Genomic DNA, 23,400 nt, shown 5'->3' on the forward strand with positions numbered 1-23,400 from the left:
CCCTGAAACTGGTTTTATGGGACTGGCCCCCAGACTATCTTGACCAATGCTAGAAAAGGTCTCTGCGATCATCTTTGGCAGTTCACATTCCTGATCCTGTGGAGGAACGTCCCAGAGCCACATTTGTACTGCTAGTGCTACCGCTTCCCCTTGGAGGTTACTTAATATAATGGAAGATACAGTGGCAAAATTGCCCATAAGCTGCATCCCCAAGTCCAGGGCCGGGGCAGCCCAGTATTCACCTTCAATTTGTTTGAACACTTCCAGAAGATTGTCAAGTGTCGGTGTACTGTGTGTGGTAGTATAGAGCGTGGCAAATACAGCGCCCCAAGTATTGCAGTTATCTACTGTGGGAACCATCCCAATGGCAAGCACCTAGTTAATATTCTATGCTTATCCTGTGGCCCCGTATAGGGAAATACTGCTTCCAGTGCATTTATTTTTTGAGCTAACCAAAACAATCTCTTCCTGTTTGGTGGGTACCTTACCGATGATCGAATGTACAGTCACAGGATTAATGCCTGGTGTTGCTGCATATGGTTGCACTGGGGCAGCATGTGCTGGGTTTCTATTTAATGTTTGCATTACAACCTGTACTAATAGTCTGTATATTGCCGTAAGCTCAGTATATAAGCGACAAACCTCAGCTAACACCAAGGTTGCTGCATCAGGGTGCGGTGTATGTGTGGCCAACAAAGGCCAGGTAGGACCATCATTATTTAGAGGACCTAACCTCACGTGTAGGACTGTACATGATAGAGCACCATCAAGCCAATTATTATGGTCTTGATAAGATAGAGGTATTTCTAAATATGCATAAGCTCTATATTGAGCAGGTATGTTTGCAGGTGAATAGTGGTAACGTATTTGTGTTCCCATTAATTGCTGGAAATGTGACCCAAGAACAGAACATTTCTGTTTGGTACGCTGCATGAGCTTCACCAACAAATGTAACTGGAACCCCTTCGGCCGTTACGCCATATGCCAATAAATGTGCAGTAACGGGTAATCGCATATTGAATGCAATAGCTACCCGTTGCGGGTTCACCATGGTAAATTCTGTTAAGAGATAAGCATACCCAATGGGGGTTATCCTTTTAGGGTTCAAGCTTGAACAACCTACAGCGTTAGTTAAGTACTCCCTACTTAGCTGAAGAGGAAAAAATACTCAATACCACGGATGTCTACGTATATAGTACTGAGGTGTCTTCAGGAGGACCCGAAAATTAGTGCCCGACCAAATGTTGGTGGCGCCCTAATGCATAGGTTCTCATTATCCTAATGAGACTACTGGATTTGGGCGGCAGAATCACCTGTAATGCGGGGGACGGAGTCTCACCCCCGCACCATGTGACACCTGTCGGCCTAATCTCGGTTTGTTCCAGCCAACTAGCAGTGCCTCATCTCCACCAAAGAGCAGGGATGATTCGGGCAACCCAGCGCATGGCATACATGACTCCTCAGAAATCGTGGTCACTCAGATCTCATCCATTTCTCTCAGTTATATTAGTCTCACATATGCAAGGACAATCACAGGCAGTCTATAGTTCAATAAGGTTTTACTGAAGTAAATGCATCTTAGATAATAAAGCATGTATTGCAATAACCAGGACGATGAAGCACAATAAAGATTAAAATTGGGACAAGGAGAGTAAAACACAAGAACAAAACTACCATGCTGTCACTAAGGTTTGGGATGGTTCCTACCTAAGCTATGTTAGAGCACAGTATGTTAATCTCAAATTCTGCCTTTCTGGTTTCCCCTGGGAAGACATCATCCCTCGTACCTGGGCAGGAGGCTTGTAACCTACATAAGCAGCTGTAGCAAAGAAATCGGCCATCAGCATACAGTTGTGGTCATCTGGCTGGAATCTCCCTCTAAATTACATGGGTCAAAGTACTGTTTTTATAATAAAACAGCTGATGTTCCATGAAGGATCCACATGTAAGAGTGTGTATGTTTCTGTGAACATTGGCAACAAAGCGTACCACTTTTGCCGGCAACCTATCTTACTGCAGCATTGAGAAAAGCATAGAGTGAATGAAATGTCTTGTTTAAGAACGCAGTGCCGACCTAGGCAAAGAACAGCTAGATAGAGAAAATAAAACAAGACCACATATGTGACTAATGTTAAAATAATATAATGAAGCTAAATGAAATATATCTAGGTTAAAGTACACAGCGGCAGCCTAGTTTGCTAAAATAACATGTATAAAATTATAGCTAAAATGGCTACACAACAATACTAAAAATGAGGCACATACACTGGGAGAGATCATCAAAATGACCCTGATCAGGTGCTATTATGGTAAACACATGGGTCAGATGTCATGAGTAATGGCACTCTGGAGAGATGTGATATCTAAACCAGCTTTTCCCAAACAGAGTAGGGACTGCCACCCGCTGCTGAGTCACCAAGTCATTTCAAGTGGAATGTAAACAGCAATAAGAAAATTGGTTACTTACCTATAACTATAGTTCTCCAGTATTGGTATCTTTCATAGATTCAATTGCTTGAATCATCCCCATCGTCGAGGTGGGAGTCCCATGGTAACTTTAAATATACATAGCAGTAAGTGTACTACAATAGGCCTCAATGGCATAGACAGGCACAGGTATAGCCTATCTATGTTCTTTTATAATAATAATAAAAAAAGAACCAAATCTGAAATACAACCAATCATGCAACAGCCCCCCTCCAGAACCTTCCCCACAGAGGCTGTTTCCCACGTACGAGTGTGAAGTATATAGTCTTAGAATTGAGGGGAACTTCTGAGGGGAGGAAGGTAGGTTGCATGTGTATCTAAGAAAGATACCAATACTGGAGAACTATAGTTACAGGTAAGTAACCAATTTTCTTCTCCAGTATTGGAACTTTCATAGATTCACATGCATAATTAGAGTAGCGAGCAGTAATACTGTTTATTCTAACAATAACATCCATAATAACAGGAGTGTTGCCACATTCAGCTAATATTAGAAAACAACAATTTATCTATCTATCTATATATAATATATATATATATATATATATATATATATATATATATATATATATATATAGAGAGAGAGAGAGAGAGAGAATGTAAAGAATAGCAATAATAATAATAATAATGATAACATTAGGTGAGTATTGATCACATACTTTTCAAGTGGAAGGTGGGATAAGCAGAGAGGCTCACCTTAATGGAATAGATGTCTCAGCACTGCTTGTCCAACGGCTGTATCCCGTTTTGTTAGACTCATCCAGGCAGTAGTGCTTTGTAAATGTATGTTGACTAGACCATGTTTCTGCCCTGCAAATATGCTGCAGGGGTACTCCCACAACGAGCTGCGGATGTGGTTACCGCTCTGGTAGAGTGGGCTTTACCCTACTGCGTAGAGGCTTCCCTGCCTGGGCATGACAAAATTGTATAGCTAGTATAAATATATAGCTTAGATATCGCAGAGTCTTCCCTTGCATCTCCACATGCTACAAATAGCTGGTCCGATCTTTGTGTACTATGTGTTTTTTGAAGATAAAACTTTAAACATCTCCTTACATCTAACGAATGCAGCAATTTCTCTGCCACCGTTTGTGGGTTAGGAAAAACGTTTTTAAAACCACTGGCTCATTAGGATGGAAATTTGATGGTACTTTTGGTACATACTTAGTGTTTGTTCGAAGTATAATACCATTTGGAGTGAATTGAAGAAAAGGCTCCTTGACGGTGAAGACTTGTAAGTCACTCACTCTTTTTGCTGATGTGAGAGCTAGTAAAAGCGATGTCTTCCCAGAGATGGATTTTAAATCTGACCTGTGGATTGTCTCGAAAGGCAGCTTCATGAGTTTTCCTAACAGTAGGTTTAACAATAACCAAAACAGTGGAGGTTTATGCACCGGCAAAAACACTCTAAAAAGGACCTGGCGGAATATAGCGTGGAGCTCTGCTGAGTGCGCCTGAATCTTGAAATTGCTGCCACATGTACTCTTGCTGAGGAATAAGAAAGTCCGGATTTTGCCAAATGTAATAAATTAGGAAATATTTGTTCCGGAGGAGACGTCATAGGATGGACTCCTTCAGTAACACACCATAAGCAGATTTGAATTCAGGAGCCAGGCCGATAAGTGTAGAGATGAAGGATTCGGATGTCTGACCTTGCCCTGTGCATGGTCAGTAGGGCTGATGTCTGTCTGAGTTGAACATGTGGCTGTTCCGAATACAGAAGAAGTTCTGTGAACCAGAACTGTCTGGGCCACTTGGGTGCCACTAGGAGGAGACTGCATCCCTCTGCTTTCATTTTGCTGGTCACACTGGGAATCAGCAGAATCGGGGGGGAATGGGGATGGAGTAAGCATAGATTACTGACCATCAAAAAAGCATTTCCCCACAACCCTTTTTGGAGATGCCAGCTTGCGTAATATGGGCATTTCTGTTTTTTGAATGTGGCAAAAAAGGTCCAAATTCGGCTTGTGCAATTTGTGGAAAAACTAGTTGAGAACCTGTTGGTCAAGTTCCCACTCGTGATACAGGATGATTGTTCTGCTCAAAGAGTCCGCCAGGAGGTTGGATTGTTCTGGCACGTGTTCTGCTTTCAAAGAAATGTGATGCTCTATGGCCCACTTCCATATGTTCTGAGCTAGAAGTGAAAGCTCTAAGGATTTTGTGCTGCCCTGTTTGTTCAGGTAGAACATAATTGTTGTGTTTTCCGTTCTGATGAGAATTTGAGTTTGGGATTTTTGTTAAGAAAGCCTTCAGTGCCAGATTTATTGCTTTCAGCTCCAGTTGGTTTATGTGAAGCTATTTGTGCTTTTGTGTCCAGTTGCCACTTATCTGTAGATCCTGAAGGTAGGCACCCCAACCTTCGAGCGAGCCATCTGTCGTTATTATCTAGTTTGCCACTTGTTGTAGAAATGAAAGGCCTTTGGATAAATTTGCCTGCTTTTTTCCACCAAGAAATGGCAGTTTTCATTCCTGATGTGACCTGAATCCGATCGGCGAAGGATCCATTCACTTGGAGCCACTGAGTGTCTAGTTGTTCCTGGAGAGGTTGCATATGCAGTCGACAATTTGGAATCAGTGGAATACATGAGGAAATCGTTCCCATGAATGTTTTGTAATTTCAAACTGAAGCAAACGTTTTTGCTGATAACTTTTGAGGCATTTAGGAATTCTTTAGCTGTCTCTCTTGGGATGGAAATGTCTTGCTTTGGGCAGTATCCAGCAGCACTCCTAGGAAATTCAGCTGCTTTGTGGGATGGAAATGTGATTTGTGATAGTTGACGGTAAGGCACAGAGTTTTGAACAACTGGAGGCAAGTGGATGTGCGTTTTACCACTTGATTTCTTGTGGATGCCTTTATGAGCCAGTCGTCCAAATATGGAAAGATTTGTATTCCTGGATGTTGTTGATGAGCTTCTACTGGGGCCAGCACCTTGGTAAAAATCCCGGGGGGCAATTTTAATCCGAACAAGAGGACTTGAAACAGTAGATGCATACCAGCTACTCTGAACTTGAGAAATTTCAGATGATTTTGATGTATTGGGATATGGAAATACACATCTCGGAGGTCTAGAGATATCATGTGATCCCCTGTGTTTAGGAGGCGTAAAATGTCCTGAGGCCTTACCATACGAAACTTTTGTTTTTCCAGGAACTTGTTTAAGGCCCTCAAATCCTGTATGGGAGGCCAATCCCCCAAAGGCTTTTCATGAAAAGAAAAAAAAAAAAGCAGGACTAGAACACCCGGTCCCTCGGCAGAGTTGGAATGACTTCTATTGCTCCTCTGAGTATCATGGAATATATTTCCCTGAGGAGCTATTTTAGGCATGAATGCGTGGTCATTGTTTTCTGTCTCTGTCACAGGTTGAGGACCTTCCTCTTGTGGGATGCCTGTAGGCAGTAACCTATATTGCTGATGCCCGTACTGCTGTTGAAAACCTGTTTAGGCAGTTGGATATTGTTGTCCGTATGATTGGAATACAACACAAAAGGAGTAAGTTCCCCTGCTTCAAGCCCCTCGAAAGGGTAGTCTTCTGTACTGCAGTGTACCTAGAGATCTGGGCGTGTCTGTGCCCGCCTTGATAGATTGTAACATCTCATCTACATACTTGCCGAAGAGACATTCCCCATCATATGCCATATCAAGTATCCTGCTCTGTACCTCTGGCCTAAAAGAGGTAGATTTCAGCCAGCCCTGTCTGTGTAATACTGCTGCCCCCGCCAGTTGTCTAAATCCCGTCAGCGAGATATCGATCATGCAATCAATCACTTCGGCTGCAATCTGTTCTCCCTCTTGTAACACCTTTATTGCCTCCAGTTTCGCGTCCTCAGGCAAGAGGTCAGTGGCTATGTTCACAATGTTAAAAGCATGCATGATACTAAGACGACCAGGCTGGTAATTGTTCTCCCGACAGCAAGACATTTCTAGGCCTTGGTCAGGATTTATGACCATCATTTTACCTTAATCGAGGCCACCATCACCTACCAGAGTGAGCTGGGCGGGAAACAGCCTAAACTACGTGGGCACAGTCACACGAAGCAGAAGGATGCAAGCTAAACAGCGCTTACCTCAACAACGCAAATGTCTTACGCATTTGCGTGGTTAAGGCAGGTCGCATATGCGTTGTCCAGGCAGCGGTCTAACTGTGCGGCTGGACGGGCTAGTATGAAGAATCAGGAAGATGGATCGGTTAAGGTAAGTGGGGCTGGGGAAGCAAGGGTGGGTGGGCCGGGGTAGTTTGGGTGGATTTAGGCCTCTGGGCAGGTGAGGGGGCGGTCTGGTGGTTTTTAGGGGTGCATGGGGAGGAGGGGAGGAATTAGGGCCCAGGGTGGGGTGGTTTTTGGAATTTAGGCCTCAAGGAGAGGTAAGGGGGTTGGGGTAGTTTGGGGAGGTATTGAAGGGTGCATGGGGTGTTTAGGGCTCAGGGTGGGGGTGTCAGGTAGTTTTTGAAACTTAGTGCTTATGGGGCAATTTTAAGTACAGGGGCATGTTAGGGTGAAGGACGGGGAAATTTACCACACATGTCTTTACCACATATGCTTTTACAACAAAATTTTCTGTAAAGGCATGTTTGGTAAAGCCATGCGTGGTAAAGACGTGGTCGTGGTTTTGACCACTCTGTTCAGGCATGGGTTGTTTTTGCATGCGTAGTTGTGTCATATAACCAAGCTGGCTGTCTCAATAACACAGAAATAGTAGTTACTGGGAGCCTTACATTTACTATTCAAAGACTTCAAAAGAGGACTCCGGATATGATTTGTACCGTTCCTGACCTGCTTTAGGATCTGAAGCTCCATATCGGGTTAAGATCTCAGTGGAGAATGAAGGCAGTCACCAGATCGTAAAAACCCTCAAGTCTCTGGCAGGAGAGCCATGGTCATATTGATAAAGTAACTGAAGCATGTTGACTACGACATGAAATATCTCACTTTATGATGGTAGTATTCTGGTTTGCCAGTACCAACATTACTGTCATTGTCCGTGACCATGTCCACCAAGAAGGCTTCCTTCACAAACGACCGGAGCAACCTTTTGGCTATAATGGCCTGACAGACTAAGGACGAGGTATAGCCCAGTATGTGCTGGAAGTACAAGTACCACACCATCAAAGTAGAAACTTGCATGTTTATTTCAACGTTTTAACCCCCAGGGTGCCTGGGGCGAGCTGGTCTCGTCCTCGCACAAGGTTCCCGTGTGCCGGGGACGAGACCAGCTAGCTAGATAGCGCTCCCCCAATGGGCCTCCCACCCACCCCCCCCAGGGTAGGGATGGAAGGGGAATCACTTCCCCTTCCACCCCCGACCCCCTCTCCCCAACCCCTCCAGTGACGTCAGACGTCAGCTTGCAAATCGCTTGCTGACCTAATCGGAGGTTACCTCCGATCCTGGAAGCAAAAGCATTTCTCTTCCGATCGGGAGGTGGGGCGGGAGAGGCATGAAAGGAAAGGAAAGGCCTTTCCTTTCATGTTTCTCAGCATTTTTGCTGCCCGATCGCAATGTGATCAGTCAGCAGAAATGCCCATTAGACACCAGGGATTTTTTTTTATTTTCTATATTTCAATAAGGGGAGCGGCCCCTTGGGCAAGGGTTGCTCCCTAGGGGGCCATATTATTTTTAGGCCATTTCTAATAAGGTCGATCTGCCCCCCGGGGACACCGCTAGACACCAGGGATTTTTTTTTTATATACATACGCATAAAGGGAGTGGACCCTTGGGCAAGGGCCGCTCCCCAGTGGGGGCCAAATGATTTTTAGGCCATTTCTACCCCCTGGTGGGGGAAGGGGGGGCCGGAAACCATTAGACACCAGGGATTTTTTTTTTCTATAATTTTTTTGTTTTTCCTAAATACTTGCTCCCCTGGTATTATTATTTTTCTATTATTTTTTTTGAATACGTGGGGAGTGACCCCTTAGGCAACAGTCGCTTCCCAGGTTGGGAGGGGTGGAGGGGGGGGGGGGGGAGGGCAAAATTAATTGTAGGCAATTTCAGCCCCCCATGGGGGCAGATCGGCCTATTTTTATTAGGCCAATCTGCCCCCAAAGGGTGCAGAAGCTACTAGACAGCAGGGATTTTTTGGGGTTTATACTTATGCATAAGGGGAGCGGTCCCTTGGGCAAGGGCCGCTCACCAGGGAGCAGAAACCTCTAGACACCAGGGATATATATATTGTTTTATTTACTTTATGTTTTCTATGTATGGGGAGCAACCACTTAGGCACCAGGGATTGGTGTGTGTGTTTTGTTTGGAGGGGCAGCCCCTTGGGCAAGCGGCGCTCCCCCCATGGGGCCACATTACTGTTGGCCATATCTGGGGGCAGATCGGCCTATTTTTGGAAGGCCCATCTTCCCCCAAGGGGGGCAGAAAGCCCACCAGAGACCAGGGAAGATTATTTATTTTTTCTCCAAAATAAGAGGGTGGGGGTATGGCCATACCCCCACCCCAAATAAATGGGGCCAAAGTTGTTCTTCCCACCAGTGGGCAGATGGGGTAATTACCTCTGATCCACACCCAGGGGGGGGAGTGTATTAGATGACAGGAACATGGTTATGCCCCCACCCCAACTGAAGGGGGTAACAGTCTTTCAGCTCTCCCCCCGCACACTAAAACATCTTATCCCACGGCAAGCAAGAGGAATTTTTTTTATTTTGGGTTTTGGTTTTACATTTGGGCCACGAGAGCTTTGCTAACTCTCAAAATTGTCCCACTTGGAATGGTGAGGGCTGCACTTTTTTTTTTACTTTGGGATGCTGCCATGTAGAAAAATCTACAAGACCTAGACACATCTGAAAAATTAAACATCTGGGTGATTCCAGGGTGGTGTGCTTCACATGCACCCCGCACCATTTTCTTACCCACAATGCCCTGCAAACCTCCAACTTAGCTGGAAATCACACATTTCTCCCACATTTTCGTGATGGAACCTTCCGGAATCTGCAGGAATCCGCAAAATTCCTACCACCCAGCATTGTCTCATCTACACCAATAATTTTTTTTTTTTTTTTTCAAGCTGCCCTTTTGGACCCGCTTTGGTTCCCCCTCAATTTTGACAGGTTTTTGGCTCTTCCCTGTCACAGGCACTTGGCCCACAGGTGCGGTGATCCCACACAGAAATGTGGGGAAAATGTGATTTTGTTACTAAATCTGAGGTTTGCTGAGGATCCTGGATAAGAAAACATTGGGGGATCCATGCAAGTCACACCTCCCTGGACTCCTTATGGTGTCTAGTTTTCAGAAATGTCTGGGTTTGGTAGCTTTCCCTAGATGGCTGCTGAGCCCAGGACCAAAAACGCAGATGCCGCCCCCAACGCAAAAACAAGTATTTTTCTCTTTGATAATTTTGATGTGTCCAGATAGTGTTTTGGGGTGTTTACTTTTGCGGGCACTAGGCCTCCCCACACAAGTGAGGTACCATTTTTATCAGGAGACTTAGGGGAACGCTGGGTGGAATAACATTTGTGTCTCCTCTCAGATTCCAGAACTTTGTCACCAAAATGTGAGGGAAAAGTTATATTTTGGCCACATTTTGAGGTTTGCAAAGGATTCTGGGTAACAGAACCTGGTGAGAACCCCACAAAGTCACCCCATCTTGGATTCCCCTAGGTGTCTAGTTTTCAAAAAGGCACAGCTTTGTTAGATTTCCCTAGGTGCCGGCTGAGCTAGAGGCTAAAATCCACAGCTAGGCAATTGGCAAAAAACAGCTCTGTTTTCTTTGGGAAAATGTTGTGTCCACACTGTGTTTTGGGGCATTTCCTGGCGTGGTCGTTAGGCCTATCCACGCAAGTGAGGTACCATTTTTATCGGGAGACTTGGGGAAACACTGGGTGGAAGGAAATTTGTGGCTCCTTTCAGATTCCAGAACTTTCTGTCACCAAAATATGAGGAAAAAGTTAGGCCTATCCACGCAAGTGAGGTACCATTTGTATCGGGAGACTTGGGGAAACACAGAATAGCAAAACAAATGTTATTTCCCCTTGTTTTTCTCTACATTTGTTCCTTACAAATGTAAGACAGAGTGTAAAAAAAGATGTCTATTTGAGAAATGCCCTGAAATTCACATGCTGGTATGGGTGCTCCGGAATTCAGAGATGTGCAAATAACCACTGCTTCTCAACACCTTATCTTGTGCCCATTTTGGAAATACAAAGGTTTCCTTGATACCTATTTTTCAGTCTTTATATTTCACCAAATTAACTGCAGTATAACCGGTATAGAATGAAAACCCATTGCAAGGTGCAGCTCATTTATTGGCTCTGGGTACCTATGATTCTTGCTGAACATACAAGCCCTATATATCCCTGCAACCAGAAGAGTCCAGCAGACGTAACAGTATATTGTTTTTAAAAAATCGGACATCGCAGGAAAAAGTTAGAGTAAAACATTGAGAAAAATGGCTGTTTTTTGCACCTCAATTTCAATATTTTTTTATTTCAGTTGTTAGGATCTACACAAATGACCCCTTGCTGAATTCAGAATAGTGTACACTTCCAGAAATGTTTAGCTTTCTGGGATCCAGCATTGGTATCACACCCATTTCTGTCACTAACTGGAAGGAGGCTGAAAGCACAAAAAATAGTAAAAATTGAGTATGTCCCAGTAAAATGCCAAAATTGTGTTTAAAAATGTGGTTTCTGTTTCAAGTCTGCCTGTTCCTGAAAGCTGGGAAGCTAGTGATTTTAGCACCTCAAACCCTTTGTTGATGCCATTTTCAGGGAAAAAAACATCAGCTTCTTCTGCAGCCCTTTTACCCCATTTTTTTTTTTTTTTTTTTTTAAACTAGATGTTTGCTGTATTTTGAGTAAGTTCTTGGTCTCTTTCAGGGGAACCCACAAACTCTGGGTACCTCTAGAATCCCTAGGATGTTGGAAAAAAAGGACGCAAATTTTGCATGGGTAGCTTATGTGGACAAAAAGTTATGAGGGCTTAAGCGCGAACTGCCCCAAATAGCCAAAAAAAAGGCCTGCTACCTGAGGGGGAAAAGGCCTGGCAGTGAAGGGGTTAATTAATTTGGGGGGAAATATTCCTAATAGAAAAGTTATACACAGTAACAAAGCAATACAATAAGTCAGAGACAAAGGAAACGATAAAAAAAGTGGTACAGGTGATCTGTGATGACTGGGAAAGCACAATGTCAGTACATTACATCTAATTTACATTACAAAGGGAGATTGCTCGATTCGCGTAACATTACAAATTACCAATTCCAAAGCCAGACTATAACTCAACTCGATTCGATAGAGCAACTGAAGCCACACATCCAAAGAATATTCCAATAAGAGGAGAACTAAAACGAGCTTGTACTAGCCGAATCAGTCAGTCTACATCTTAAAACCATTCATATATACTTGGAGATCGTAACCCCAGTGCTCACAGTAATCAGACACAATCCACTGTGAATCAACCTTTCAACACAAATGGGATAGTCAACTGAACTTCCTTTACCAGAGATCCAGAGAGAGCATGGAGCAAGAAACAAAGGGATGACAGATCTTCTTCAACGTATACGGGCTAAAGACCCAAAAAGATTTAAAGCTTCCAGATTCTAAGTCTGATCATATGCCCTCACTAGATGGAAACAGGTCAGAGAAAGTGTTGCTGAAGAGCAAGAACGATTAGGAAGACAAGATGGTAAAATTAGTCAGCACCAGTACTTTGTGCCCCTTTCACTTCTTCCTACAACTCCTCTGTGACAGAGAATCACTGGGTACCTATACGCTCTTGCAGTGTGACCTTTAGTCACATGGCAGCCTTCTCGCCCTTTTCAACTTTTTGAACCAAGCAGCTGACTCATTTCCTGAGGAGGCAGGAGAGTTCTTCCACACTCAAGTTTGGATGGGCCTAATGGGTGGTATCAGGAAGAAGCTGTCTCCATTTCCAAGTGCAAGACCTTATTGCTACTCGAGCAAAATTAAACAAATTCCAGACAAAGTATGCCAAAGGAAAAAGGAATCTTCTCATCCAGAAGGGAAGACAAGCTTGACCCCAGCATGCAATTGTATCTCCAGAACAAAGGGGTTTTGGATCATATCTACTAGATGTCCATTCCCTTGACCCCAGTTATTAAAAATAGTTGTAACATTTCACCTTGAACTCGGAAAACAACTGTGCATGGGCATTATGACCTAAAAGGGTGTCCTCTGAATGGGTTTAAGAGAGCCCTTTTATAGGCAGCCCTCTTTCCCCACTTGCCACAGATTTTCTCAGTACTGTTTCTGGTTTTCAAGCCTCCAAACTCCACCTTCTACTTTTTAATCAAAATAACATTCATAGTTTCTGTGCTACAGGGGCACCCACTTAGTATACCTATGCTGGACGAAAAGAGAGAATGTGGGTCAGCACTTCTAAATGGTTGTTGTTAGACAATGTATGTGTCTGCTTAAACTTAACAACTAACAAAAATGATAATAATGGCTCAATAAATGCATAGGGAGTGCTGGAATTAAACTGAAATGTGTAAAAGATGTCAGTTCCACTACACATCAAGAAAAAAGGGAAATGTAGAGTAAGGAAACCATCTCTTTATAAGTATTGTGACCAAGTACTGCAGCCAAAAGTATGCATGGTATTAGATATAGTAGGCACTGGTCACACAGCTTTGAGGAGCACTTTCCTGTCAAGCCACTATAGCACAGGGTGGCCACAGATTAAGAACATAAATAAAATGGTATTTATTAGAAGAAAAAAAAAAAAAAAAAGCCTTTCATCGAAGGACTTTAAATTTAAAGGTGAGCAGCAAAGCAATCTTAAAAAGAAGTTCAATCCCTGCATCAGAATATTGAGTAACTATGCTCTTTCTTTCACCATTGAACAATTTTACATAGTATTATTATGTGGCTACAAGAGAATATTCATATTCTATAAACCCTTTAGTAAATAGGTGAACAAATGAAATATTGAATTTGAGGAGGTCATTTAGGCAGTGCCATTCATACTGATTTTTATACAGCAAAACTATGTTTGCAAGCATCGTAAAACACAGAAGAGGCAGGGATCTACACAATAGTTGATGCGTCTTTCGTCCTACTATACTTGTGTCATGTCAGTGAAGCTTGATAAATAACCTTTCACAAAAAGAAGAATGATTTGCACTATCAAGGGAGGTCTATGACAAAACTGTTTGATCAGGGACAGAGTAGCGCCATCCTTTTGGGGGGGAGCAGCACAGGGTCTGCGAAGGAGAAAGCAGTGAAGGGGCTGAGGATAAAGCAATGCAGGTTCTGTCAATACTGTTGTAAGTCTCAAAGACAATTGTAGACTACTGAGGTTTCTGGGATGTTTATGTGACACTAAGGGAATGATTCAACCAAATGTGCCTCTAGTCCAGATTCAATGCTAAATTAAATGTGTAACGGAAACATTTATATTGTAAATGTGAAAAAAAGAAGAAATTGAAAACAGTCAATTGAAATTACAACATACCACTCCCACTCCATGACAATGTTGGAATTTGTGCTGTTTGAGCTACAATTGTTGAAGCCACTTTGTCTCCCAATGCCCACATCGCCTGACTTGGAGGACCTTAGGAAAACAGTGAAAGGGACACAGTTAGTACATTTTGCTTGGAACTTAAGAATTCTCCATTTAGCTCAACCTCAACTTTACCTATGATTAACTCATTAACTCATCCTCAACTCTAACCCCAATCAAAAGTACAGGATTGGTTAATATGCCAAAATCTCTTCACCAGCAATGTGAAAACTTAATCATAATGAGGATGTAATAATGTCTAACCAAAATGATTATTATTTATTTTTTAAACCTCGAGGGTGGGAATTCTGTGGGATTCTCCAGGAGACCAACAATGCCTCTGTTGAGAGATGTCTAAGAGGTTGATACACAACCTGGTCTTTAGGAAGATGCTGAAGAACAGGTTATTTACCTTCAGTAACCAGATTTACCTTACCTTCAATAATGCTCTAACCGTAAATCCTTTCCCTTCAGAATATCCCCAAGCTGAAAGATGGATGCAGAGAACTAACAGCAGAGCTCCTGCGCATCAGGAAGTGCCACTGAGTGGCTCTGCACTGGGCTGGCTGTCGGGGCAGTAGTACTAATTGAATGTATGGATGGATGCCATGCCACAGCCTGGCTTATACCATGAAGATGCACTCATACTAATGTGCTTGCAGAATCAGCTCTCAGGCCTTTAGAGGGCCGATTTTCAGTAGTGCTTAGCAAGTCTTAATGCAGAGAACAATCCATCTTGAGAGGTCTTTTTTGCACTGCCCTGCCCTTTACTGCACCCAAGCTGATCAAGAGCAGATAGTCTACCCAATTATAGAAAGCCATCTGGGTGCTCACCACCAACTTGTTTTGGAAAGAATGAGTGCAGCTCACTGAAACGGCATGCAAATGTGATGGACATAAGGAAGGCTGTCCCCAGAGTTAAGAGCCCTAAGGAGCAGCTTTGCATAAGCTTGAAGGGTAATCACATAAGGAATGTCAAGACCAGGTGATGGTCCCACCGTGACATCACAAATGGTTTGGAAGAAATCATGCGTGTCAAATCTTTAATAAAGCATCACAACTGGTGATTTAAACAAGGACAGTTGGCCGAAAAGGTCCATAAGTAACCTTTCATTGTGCCCACCGCAAGGCCCTGCTGGGCTAAGCAAAGAACAAACAAAAGAGGCATCAGGATCTCTGGCAACAAATTTGTCCGAAAGTAGATGGACTTCATGAAAATGCATCTAGCAGCAAGGAGCACATACATTATATCAGTTGGCAATTCGAAAGCATTTAAATTACACCTTTTAATCTCCACTCACTGCAGTGTAAGTTGTAGATATTCAGATGCAGGACCCTGCACCTCTACTGAAACAGGCGTGGTCCTCCTGAAGCCTGACCAGAGGGAAAATGCTCAGAGCTCTCAATATTACATCTTATGGGCCTAGACTGGGAAAGCAAAGATGCCTTGGACGGTCTTTTCTGGTTTTCTTCAGAACCCAAGGCAGGAGAGGTATCAATGGGAAAGCACAGAAGAGACTACTGTTTCATCGCAGCCGTAATGATTCTCCTTACAGGTGTCTTAGTGGAAACATCAGCATATACAATTGCAGGTATTCAGGTTCCTGAAAGTAGTGAATAGATTTAGCCAGAGATTAACCTCCCCCCCCACCTCCCCCTCCTCTCCTGAAGTGTTTTAAGACCTGCTGCACCACTTCGCCATGATCAGCAAAACAACACCGGCACAGTTCATCTGATTTGGCATTCATGAACCCTGCCAGGTGGTTTCCAATAGGGAAGATGTTTTGATGTTCCAGCTTCCTACAGAGGTGCAGAGCCTCCTGTCACATGGCCCAGGAGCCAATACCATCATGCTTGTTGCAGTAAAGCATGCTAGTAGAGTGGTCAGCAAAAAACTGCACCATGCTTTCTTTGAATGATGGCAGAAAGACTTTGAGGGCCCTTTTTACTGCTCAAAACTCCAGCATGTTGATGTGGAGCTGGTTCTCGGTAGGAAACCAGAGACCTCTGATCTCTACGTGTCCTAGGAAGCCCCAGCCTAGCAGCAACATTCTTATAACAACTCTGAGCTCTTGAGGGGAATTTAGAGTATCTTGGTGCAAATCACATTGTCTGACAACCACTACTGCAGATCCCGACTCATCTCACTTGAGAGATGGAGTTTGAGAGGCAGTCCTGATGCTCAGTCCATTGGGATCTGAGGTTACATTACAGCCCTTGCATATGCCATCTGGCTTTTGGAATGAGGAGGATGCTTGAGACCAAGAAGCCTCAGGGCTATCTTCACAGAGATCCAGGCCTGATCCCAAAACGTTAAAATCTCAAGCGGACTATCCCAGTAACTTTGCACTGGAAGCAAGGCTTTGAATGCCACTGTGTTGTGAATTGCCCCAATTAATGTTAGTCTCTGTGTGAAGCTTAAGTGGGACTTTGGCTCTCTAGTAGGGAAACCAGACAATGTTAAAAGTTCATTGGTCATCTGAAGGTGGTACACAAATGATTTGTTGAGCTTCCCTTAAGCAGCCGGTCACACAGTACTGGAATAGTACTTCCGCCTTCCAAAGATGAGCTGCGACCAACAACATAACTTTCGTGAACACCAAGAGCCCAAAGGATGGCCGAAGGGAGATCATAGAAACTGAAAATGTGTCTGGCCCACCTTGAACCACAGTTAATGCCTGTGAGACTGCAGTATGGGCACAGGGTAATACACTTCCTGCAAGTCCAGGGACATCATTTAATCTCCTGGGTCAAGGTCAAAGCGGATCTCAGCCAGCATGATCATTTTGAATTTGTCCTTCTACAATAACGGAAACGTGCAAAGCTGACGACAGGTCTGAGGCCCCCACCACTTTTCTGGGCAAGGAAGTAGCATGACTACCATCTGTCACATTTTTCACAGTCCAATAATTGTTCAATGGCACCCTTTGAGAGTAAAAGAATAGGATTGTTAAAACGCTCCTCCAAAATATGTCATGGTGCTGGAGAAAGATGGGGCAGAGAGGGAATGAAGAGTAGAAAGTAGCCCCTTTCAATGATCTGCATGACCCATTTGTCTGAGATAATGGATTTCCAGCCAGGGTGAAAATGTTAGATCCTGCCATCAAACATCCTGCCATCCACATGAACAGCTTTGCAGGCGGGTCCTCCTCCTTCCCATTCTCCTTCCCTACCCCCGCAGGCGGCATGGGGGATCACCACAGAGGTCACATCAGAGCAAGTTGGTCCGAGGTGGTGGCCTGATACCTGATTCACATACTTGCCCTGGTAGGCCAACAGACAAGAGCTCTGTTCTCCACCTGGAGGTCCTGGAATGGACAATGCTAAGACGCTGTACTTCTGGTGCACACTGAATGCCCCTGGGTAGCAGGGACACCAGCGACATCACAACTGACACACATCTTGCCTGACCCAACTATCATCCTGCAGCACCAGAATACCATGATGGGGAAACCTAGAACTGCTAAGACCTTGACGCTGGTGTCCAGCCACCACCTCTGCCCTATAATGACCACACAGTGGGAGCCTTGTAGCACCTGGAATCTACTGCTGAAAGGCATTCATGACAGTTTAAGATCCTACATGTCATATTTGACTCTAAAATGTCACTGGAGTTGAAAATATATGCAGTCTCTCTGGACATGAATTTACTGAGGGCTTATCACCATAAACAGGTAGACCGCATGGATGATGTGGAATCTGCATTGAATTCCATGGGCCCTATAATGAGCAAACTACAAGAAAGCCTGAATACCATGAAGGCAGAAGTGGCTTCCTTACAAAGCAGAATGGAAGATGCTGAGGGGAGCACACAGTCCAGTAACATCCACTTCCTGGGTTTCCCAGAAAGATCAGAACAACCCAGCGCTGAGCTCTTCCTAGAGGACTGGCTGATGGCGACTGTACTGGAGACCAAGGTCCCAAAGCTGTTTTTTGTGTAAGGTGCACACCACATTCCAGGCAGACCACCTCCATGTGGAGTGCCACTGAGACCACACATTGCCCCGATTCCTCAACTATCGGGACCGGTTCTACAACATTTCCATACCAAGGGCCCATGGGCATATAAGGGCACAGAAATAACAGAATACCTGCACTTCACAGCCAAGATGCAGCCTCCTAGGGGCTCTTAAACAAAAGTGCAACACTGCCTTCAAGAACTGCAGTTCTGATGTGCATTACTATTCAACTAAAAGTAATGGATGGCGAGACCTAGGTCTTCGCAACACCTGAGGATGTCTGGACCTGGTTCCACATGAAAGGCCTGGCTCAGACTGCTGAGTATTACCAAACAGAGGGAGATTGGGTGAGCCCACACACCAAACGCAAGAACACTCAAGTATGGCCAACCCAGGACCAAGTAGTTGCAGAACAAGCACAGGCGGTGGAGACGGACTCCCTGCACAGTATAAACTCTTTCACTGCACCCTGAACCTGGCTTGGACGCTGGATCAGACACAGGGGCCTCTGAGACCTCGACCATGAGCAGCACCCATGGTCTGAAGGTCAATGTGAAGACCTACTGTGACCGTATTGATGCTGTGCCCCCAGCTCTAACCACGTCAGAAACACACCAGACCTGTAGCACTGCAATGGCTGGTGTACGCACTGGCGGGTCAGGTGATGGGTCCTGCAAGACAGGCCCACCTGAAGGGGCTCATATTCAGTTGCATTACAACGTCCCACCAGTGCTCCTAAGAGGACTTACTTGAATGTTTTCTTTATTTCTTGCTTTCTGCTTATGAATTGGGGAATTAAGGACAGAGACGCATGTGTCTAGTGACCTAAGGGGGATACAGCCATTTAGGCTCTTTGTAGTTCAAGCTCTAGTTATTGTTTTGATAGAGCTCACCAATGGCATAAACGGTCACCAATGCGTATATGAGGGGCACCATCTGCGACCGAGACCAGCCTCCTCTGATGCTGGTTGCCGCCACCATGGGGTACAAGAGGACAACAATTCCCTAGCTGAGGCACCAATCACCTCTTCGCATAATGGGGACCCCCGCAGATAATCACATCCCACAATATCATGCCCTGGCGTGGAATGTGCACAGCATGGCCACCCCCACTAAACAATATCTCATTTATGCCTATTTCAATGACGTCACAAGCACATTGCAATGTTAGAGGAACCACCTCACACTGGAGGAACTGCAAAAGGTCTGTGCAAAATGGAGGGGGCAAATGTACGGCACATCCATATTAGCTTATGCCCATGGAGTACTCACATCTGGATTACGGTGGGGGGGGTCTCCTAGTCTCCTACATGTTGGACATTCCTAGGGACAACGTGGGAGGGCATATATTAATCCTAGAAGGACTTCTCGACAGAGCCCCTTCCGACACATTTGTGGTCATCTCTGTCCCCAGTACTAATCAATCCTGCCTCGACACGTGCACTACTGCGCTGTTCCGGGACTCAACACCCAGGGCTCGGAAAAGGGGGTGGGGGCAGGGCAACTTTACCTGCTTGCCAGATGTAGACACCGACCACTCTACCCTTCCCTTGCGGAACACCACATGCGTTTGCATGTCACAAAACTTTCACAACTGGCTCACCCAACACAGTTTCCATGATGCATGGCAACTTGGACACCCACTGGACCGCAAATACTCATTCTATTACCTGGTTCATGAAATATATGCCAGGATAGACCTTTTTATCTGCATGGAGCAACTAAGTGTGTTGATCTCCAAGGCAGAATATTAGGTGCACACCCTCTCTGACTATTGTACCCTGCTGATCACCCTACGATGGGGCCAACACCGCCCCGCCAAACCTACATAGAGGTTTAAAACTGAAGCTCTTCTCGACCCCCCTGTTCCGGAAGGAGCTAATGCAGTGCATTGCACACTACTTTGATCTTAACAAGGGATCCACTCTGTGCACTGTAGTGGAATGGGCATAATGTCACATGCGGTGATTGCTTGGCAACATCCTGGGGGATACAGCACCAGCTACCGGATGAAATGGTAACTACTGAGGATTTACTGCAGACATTAGAAGTATAGGTGGCTGACTACACTGCGCTGGCTGAGCAACTTCAACAGATGTGCAAAAAAACAGCGATCCAAAGCTGAAGCACGTTTGGGGAGACACTACTATAAGCATCGGCTGGTCACTCTACATACTGAAGGGGATTGCTCAGGGAGGCTACTATCATGGTTAGTAAAAGAAGACCAACAATGGACCCCGGTTGGTGTAATTATGTGGCTGACGGCACTGTTGTTACATCACAGACATTTATTAGCACAGCGTTCTGTGAGTAATACCAGGGACTCGACACAGCCACTGGGTTGCATACAGGAGATCCTACAGGAACTATCACTGACTAAATTGAACATCCTACAGCGGTCCAAACAGGACGAGCCTCTGCTACTGGAAGAACTATGGGTGGCTATCTCCCAAATTGCTTGGAATAAAACCTCAGGCACGGATGGGCTACCAATCAAGTATTATTCTACTTTCTCCCGCCGAAATTACTTGGCATTTCCTGGAGGTGTTCAATGAGGCCAAAACAAAAGGGCATCTCCCGGACTCACTTCGCAAAGCCCTAATTGTAGTCTTACCTAAACCAGACAGAGACCCACTAGAAGTCTCCCCCCGAGTACTACTCTCCTCTGTTGGAGTCTCCCTTTCCACTGGGTCTATTTCTTCCGTTGTAAAACATGCAAATTTATTTTAAGTCACAACCAATGGGAGGTCCACACGAGAGCGTAGATCCTCAGGTTCAATACTCCCAGCTCCCATGCTCCTGGATTAATTTCTGCACTCATTTGTTTCCATCTGTCTCTCCTTACCTGCACGGGGACCGCACTTGAATCAGACCTTATTTTAAAATAGGTTTTTAATGAGGACGTAATGCTCAGGGATTTCTCTGCCAGGGGAGCCCGGTTTCTCCTTTTTGGGGCCACTGCTAGCCAGCCACCATGTACCCTCAGATCATGCATTCAATAATTTAAATTGCACCCAGGGCGGAAAAATCCATTTAAGATTCTGGTGAATTTTCTAACTTACTCTGTGAAGGAAAAAATATTGGGGTTAGCCCAAGGGTGGGGTCGTTGCAAGCACTGGGGGCAACCTTTAGGATTAGATCTGACATCTCTAAGGAGACAGCTGACAGGCAGTGGGAGTTGGGAACCAGACTGGAGGACCTAAAGAAGTTAGGTGCCATGACAAAATTAAGATTTCCAGCCATTTTGAAGGTAATGTGGCAGAATAAGATGCACAATTTTTCGGACCCAGTAGGCATAGATAATTTTATTGCACAGATTAGAGGGGGGTGGTCAAGTGGAAATTAAAGTAAGGAGTATGGTGGTGTTGGCATTCCCATTGGGTGGGGCTGGTATGGGTACTAGGAAATGCCTCATAATTGGGAGGGTTTGTGTGGAGTGCACTTGTGGTGGGGAGCATGGGGGGAAAAATTAAAGAAAAATTACGTCCTCAATTCAGGTCAGATGGTTAACACAAAGGGTGGAACACCAACTAGAATTGTAGGTCTTGGGAGAAAAGGAGTAAGGGAGGGATGGGCTTAGGTGAGAAGGCTCGGATGCAATCTTTGGCAATTTTTTGTTGGAATGCAAATGGGTTGCTTATAACTAAAATGCGCAAATAGTTTTGCAATATTTAAAAGAATTTAAAGCCCAAATATTCATGCTCCAAGAAATGCACCTTTTGAGACAGGAATGTAGGGATCTTTTTATGAAGCACAGATGTGTGTAGAACATAATAGCTATGGACCAAGCACACTATACTAAAGGGACATCCCTGGTATTTAAGGTAAAGTTAGGAGTGAGCTTAGTCAGATATAAGGTAGATGGGGGCATCATTTCTTGTATACCCTCGTAAGTTACTGTGGCCCAAACATGGATGACATCACCCCTTTGTAACAGCTTTTTTCAAATCTTCTTCACTTTAAAGCTCCTATCATCTTAGGAAGAGATTTTAACGTCTTATTAGATAATACTCTAGACAGATCCTCATGAAAGGACTCATATCATTTCACCAAGGATGAGGGTGTATTTGTAGGATATGGTGGAAAATCGAATTGTAAAATGTATGGTAGGAAAGGAGGTTGACGTTTGACAGAAGGTCTTTGCTACAGGCAGAGCTAGTTGCTAAGATACTACAACAGAAAGAGGAGTTTGTTTTCTTGGAATCCGATATCTGCACCAACGCATGTGGTTTGGGATACATCCAAGGCTATCCATCATGAACTCTATCCACTCCGGCGCCCCTTCGGACCCCTGCCCGCACTTCATCTTTAACAAAGCCGACGACTTCATCGCCCCGCACCTCCAGACCGTCATCAACTCTTCTTTTTCTTCTGCTACCTTCCCCGAATGCTGGAAACACGCCAAAGTCAACGCCCTACTAATGAAACCTACGGCTGACCCGAGCGACCTGAAAAACTTCCGCCCCATCTCTCTTCTGCCTTTCCCAGCCAAAGTAATAGAGAAGACCGTCAACAAACAGCTGACCACCTTCCTGGAAGACAACAACCTGCTCGACCCCTCACAAACCGGATTCCGAACCAACCACAGCACTGAAACTGCCCTCATCTCAGTCACAGACGACATCAGAACCCTGATGGACAACGGTGAAACAGTCGCCCTCATTCTCCTCGACCTCTCGGCTGCCTTTGACACCGTCTGTCACCGCACCCTAATCACCCGCCTCCGCTCCACCGGGATCCAAGGCCAGGCCCTAAAAAATTAAGGAGGAAGGTTGGATTGGGGGGATTGGGCCTTCTGGATCTTTAGCTCTACTGCTGGGCATTCAGGATACTGCTAATACACCCAGATGAAACCCTTTTATGGGTCATATATGGAGCAATGCTTTAAGGTCGGTCTGAGGAAGGATTCTCTTACAAATCTGGGGCACAAAAATTATTCAAGAAGGTCAGGCTGAAATGTTTGCGGGCAGCACCTAACACTTGGTACGAGATCAGATCCCTTCTGGGTATTGCGTATTATAGCAGATTATCTCCAGTTTGGGATTCACCTGGAACCCCAGAGTGTTTATTGGATTGCCTTGCTTTGCCTCTAAAACAAAGTGGGGTTACTAGCTGTGGGCAAATGGGGAATGACGGGCAGAAGTTAACCTGGGAGTATTGGAGAAATAATACAGAGGGGGCTATTTCCAGATTTAAGATCTATCAGGTGAATGCTTGGCTCAAGAACCAAGGGGCTGTTGGCCCTGAACCAGGACAAATGGAATTGGATCTCCTGGTTCATGGGGCTTGGAAGAAAGATCTGACGTCAGTCGAGGATAGGATGAAACCATTGTATTCTGTGTGGAGTGGATACTTACCAGATGATGACCTGGAGGAGTTATGGCAAGTATCTTTTTCTACGTTATTTTCAGTGGTTAAGCCTTCTGCATTAAGAAGAAATAATTTCTTCACTCTTCACAGAGTGTATTGGATGCCTAAGAAATTGGCAAAGATA

General features: G+C 44.8%; 1 protein-coding gene across 7 annotated transcripts in view; it reads right to left on the bottom strand.

The window, feature by feature from the left end:
* Positions 1-23,400, bottom strand: part of ACACB (acetyl-CoA carboxylase beta) — a 1,528,264-nt gene that overhangs the window by 1,111,976 nt on the left and 392,888 nt on the right. For all 7 annotated transcript variants that reach the window (XM_069214760.1, XM_069214756.1, XM_069214757.1 and 4 more), the window contains one exon: positions 13,900-13,998. In XM_069214760.1, coding sequence (XP_069070861.1) covers positions 13,900-13,998 — 99 coding nt within the window. The remainder of the gene's footprint in view (positions 1-13,899; positions 13,999-23,400) is intronic.

The sequence above is a fragment of the Pleurodeles waltl genome, chromosome 11 (genome assembly GCF_031143425.1).
Source record: "Pleurodeles waltl isolate 20211129_DDA chromosome 11, aPleWal1.hap1.20221129, whole genome shotgun sequence".
NCBI classification, from domain to species: Eukaryota; Metazoa; Chordata; class Amphibia; order Caudata; family Salamandridae; genus Pleurodeles; species Pleurodeles waltl.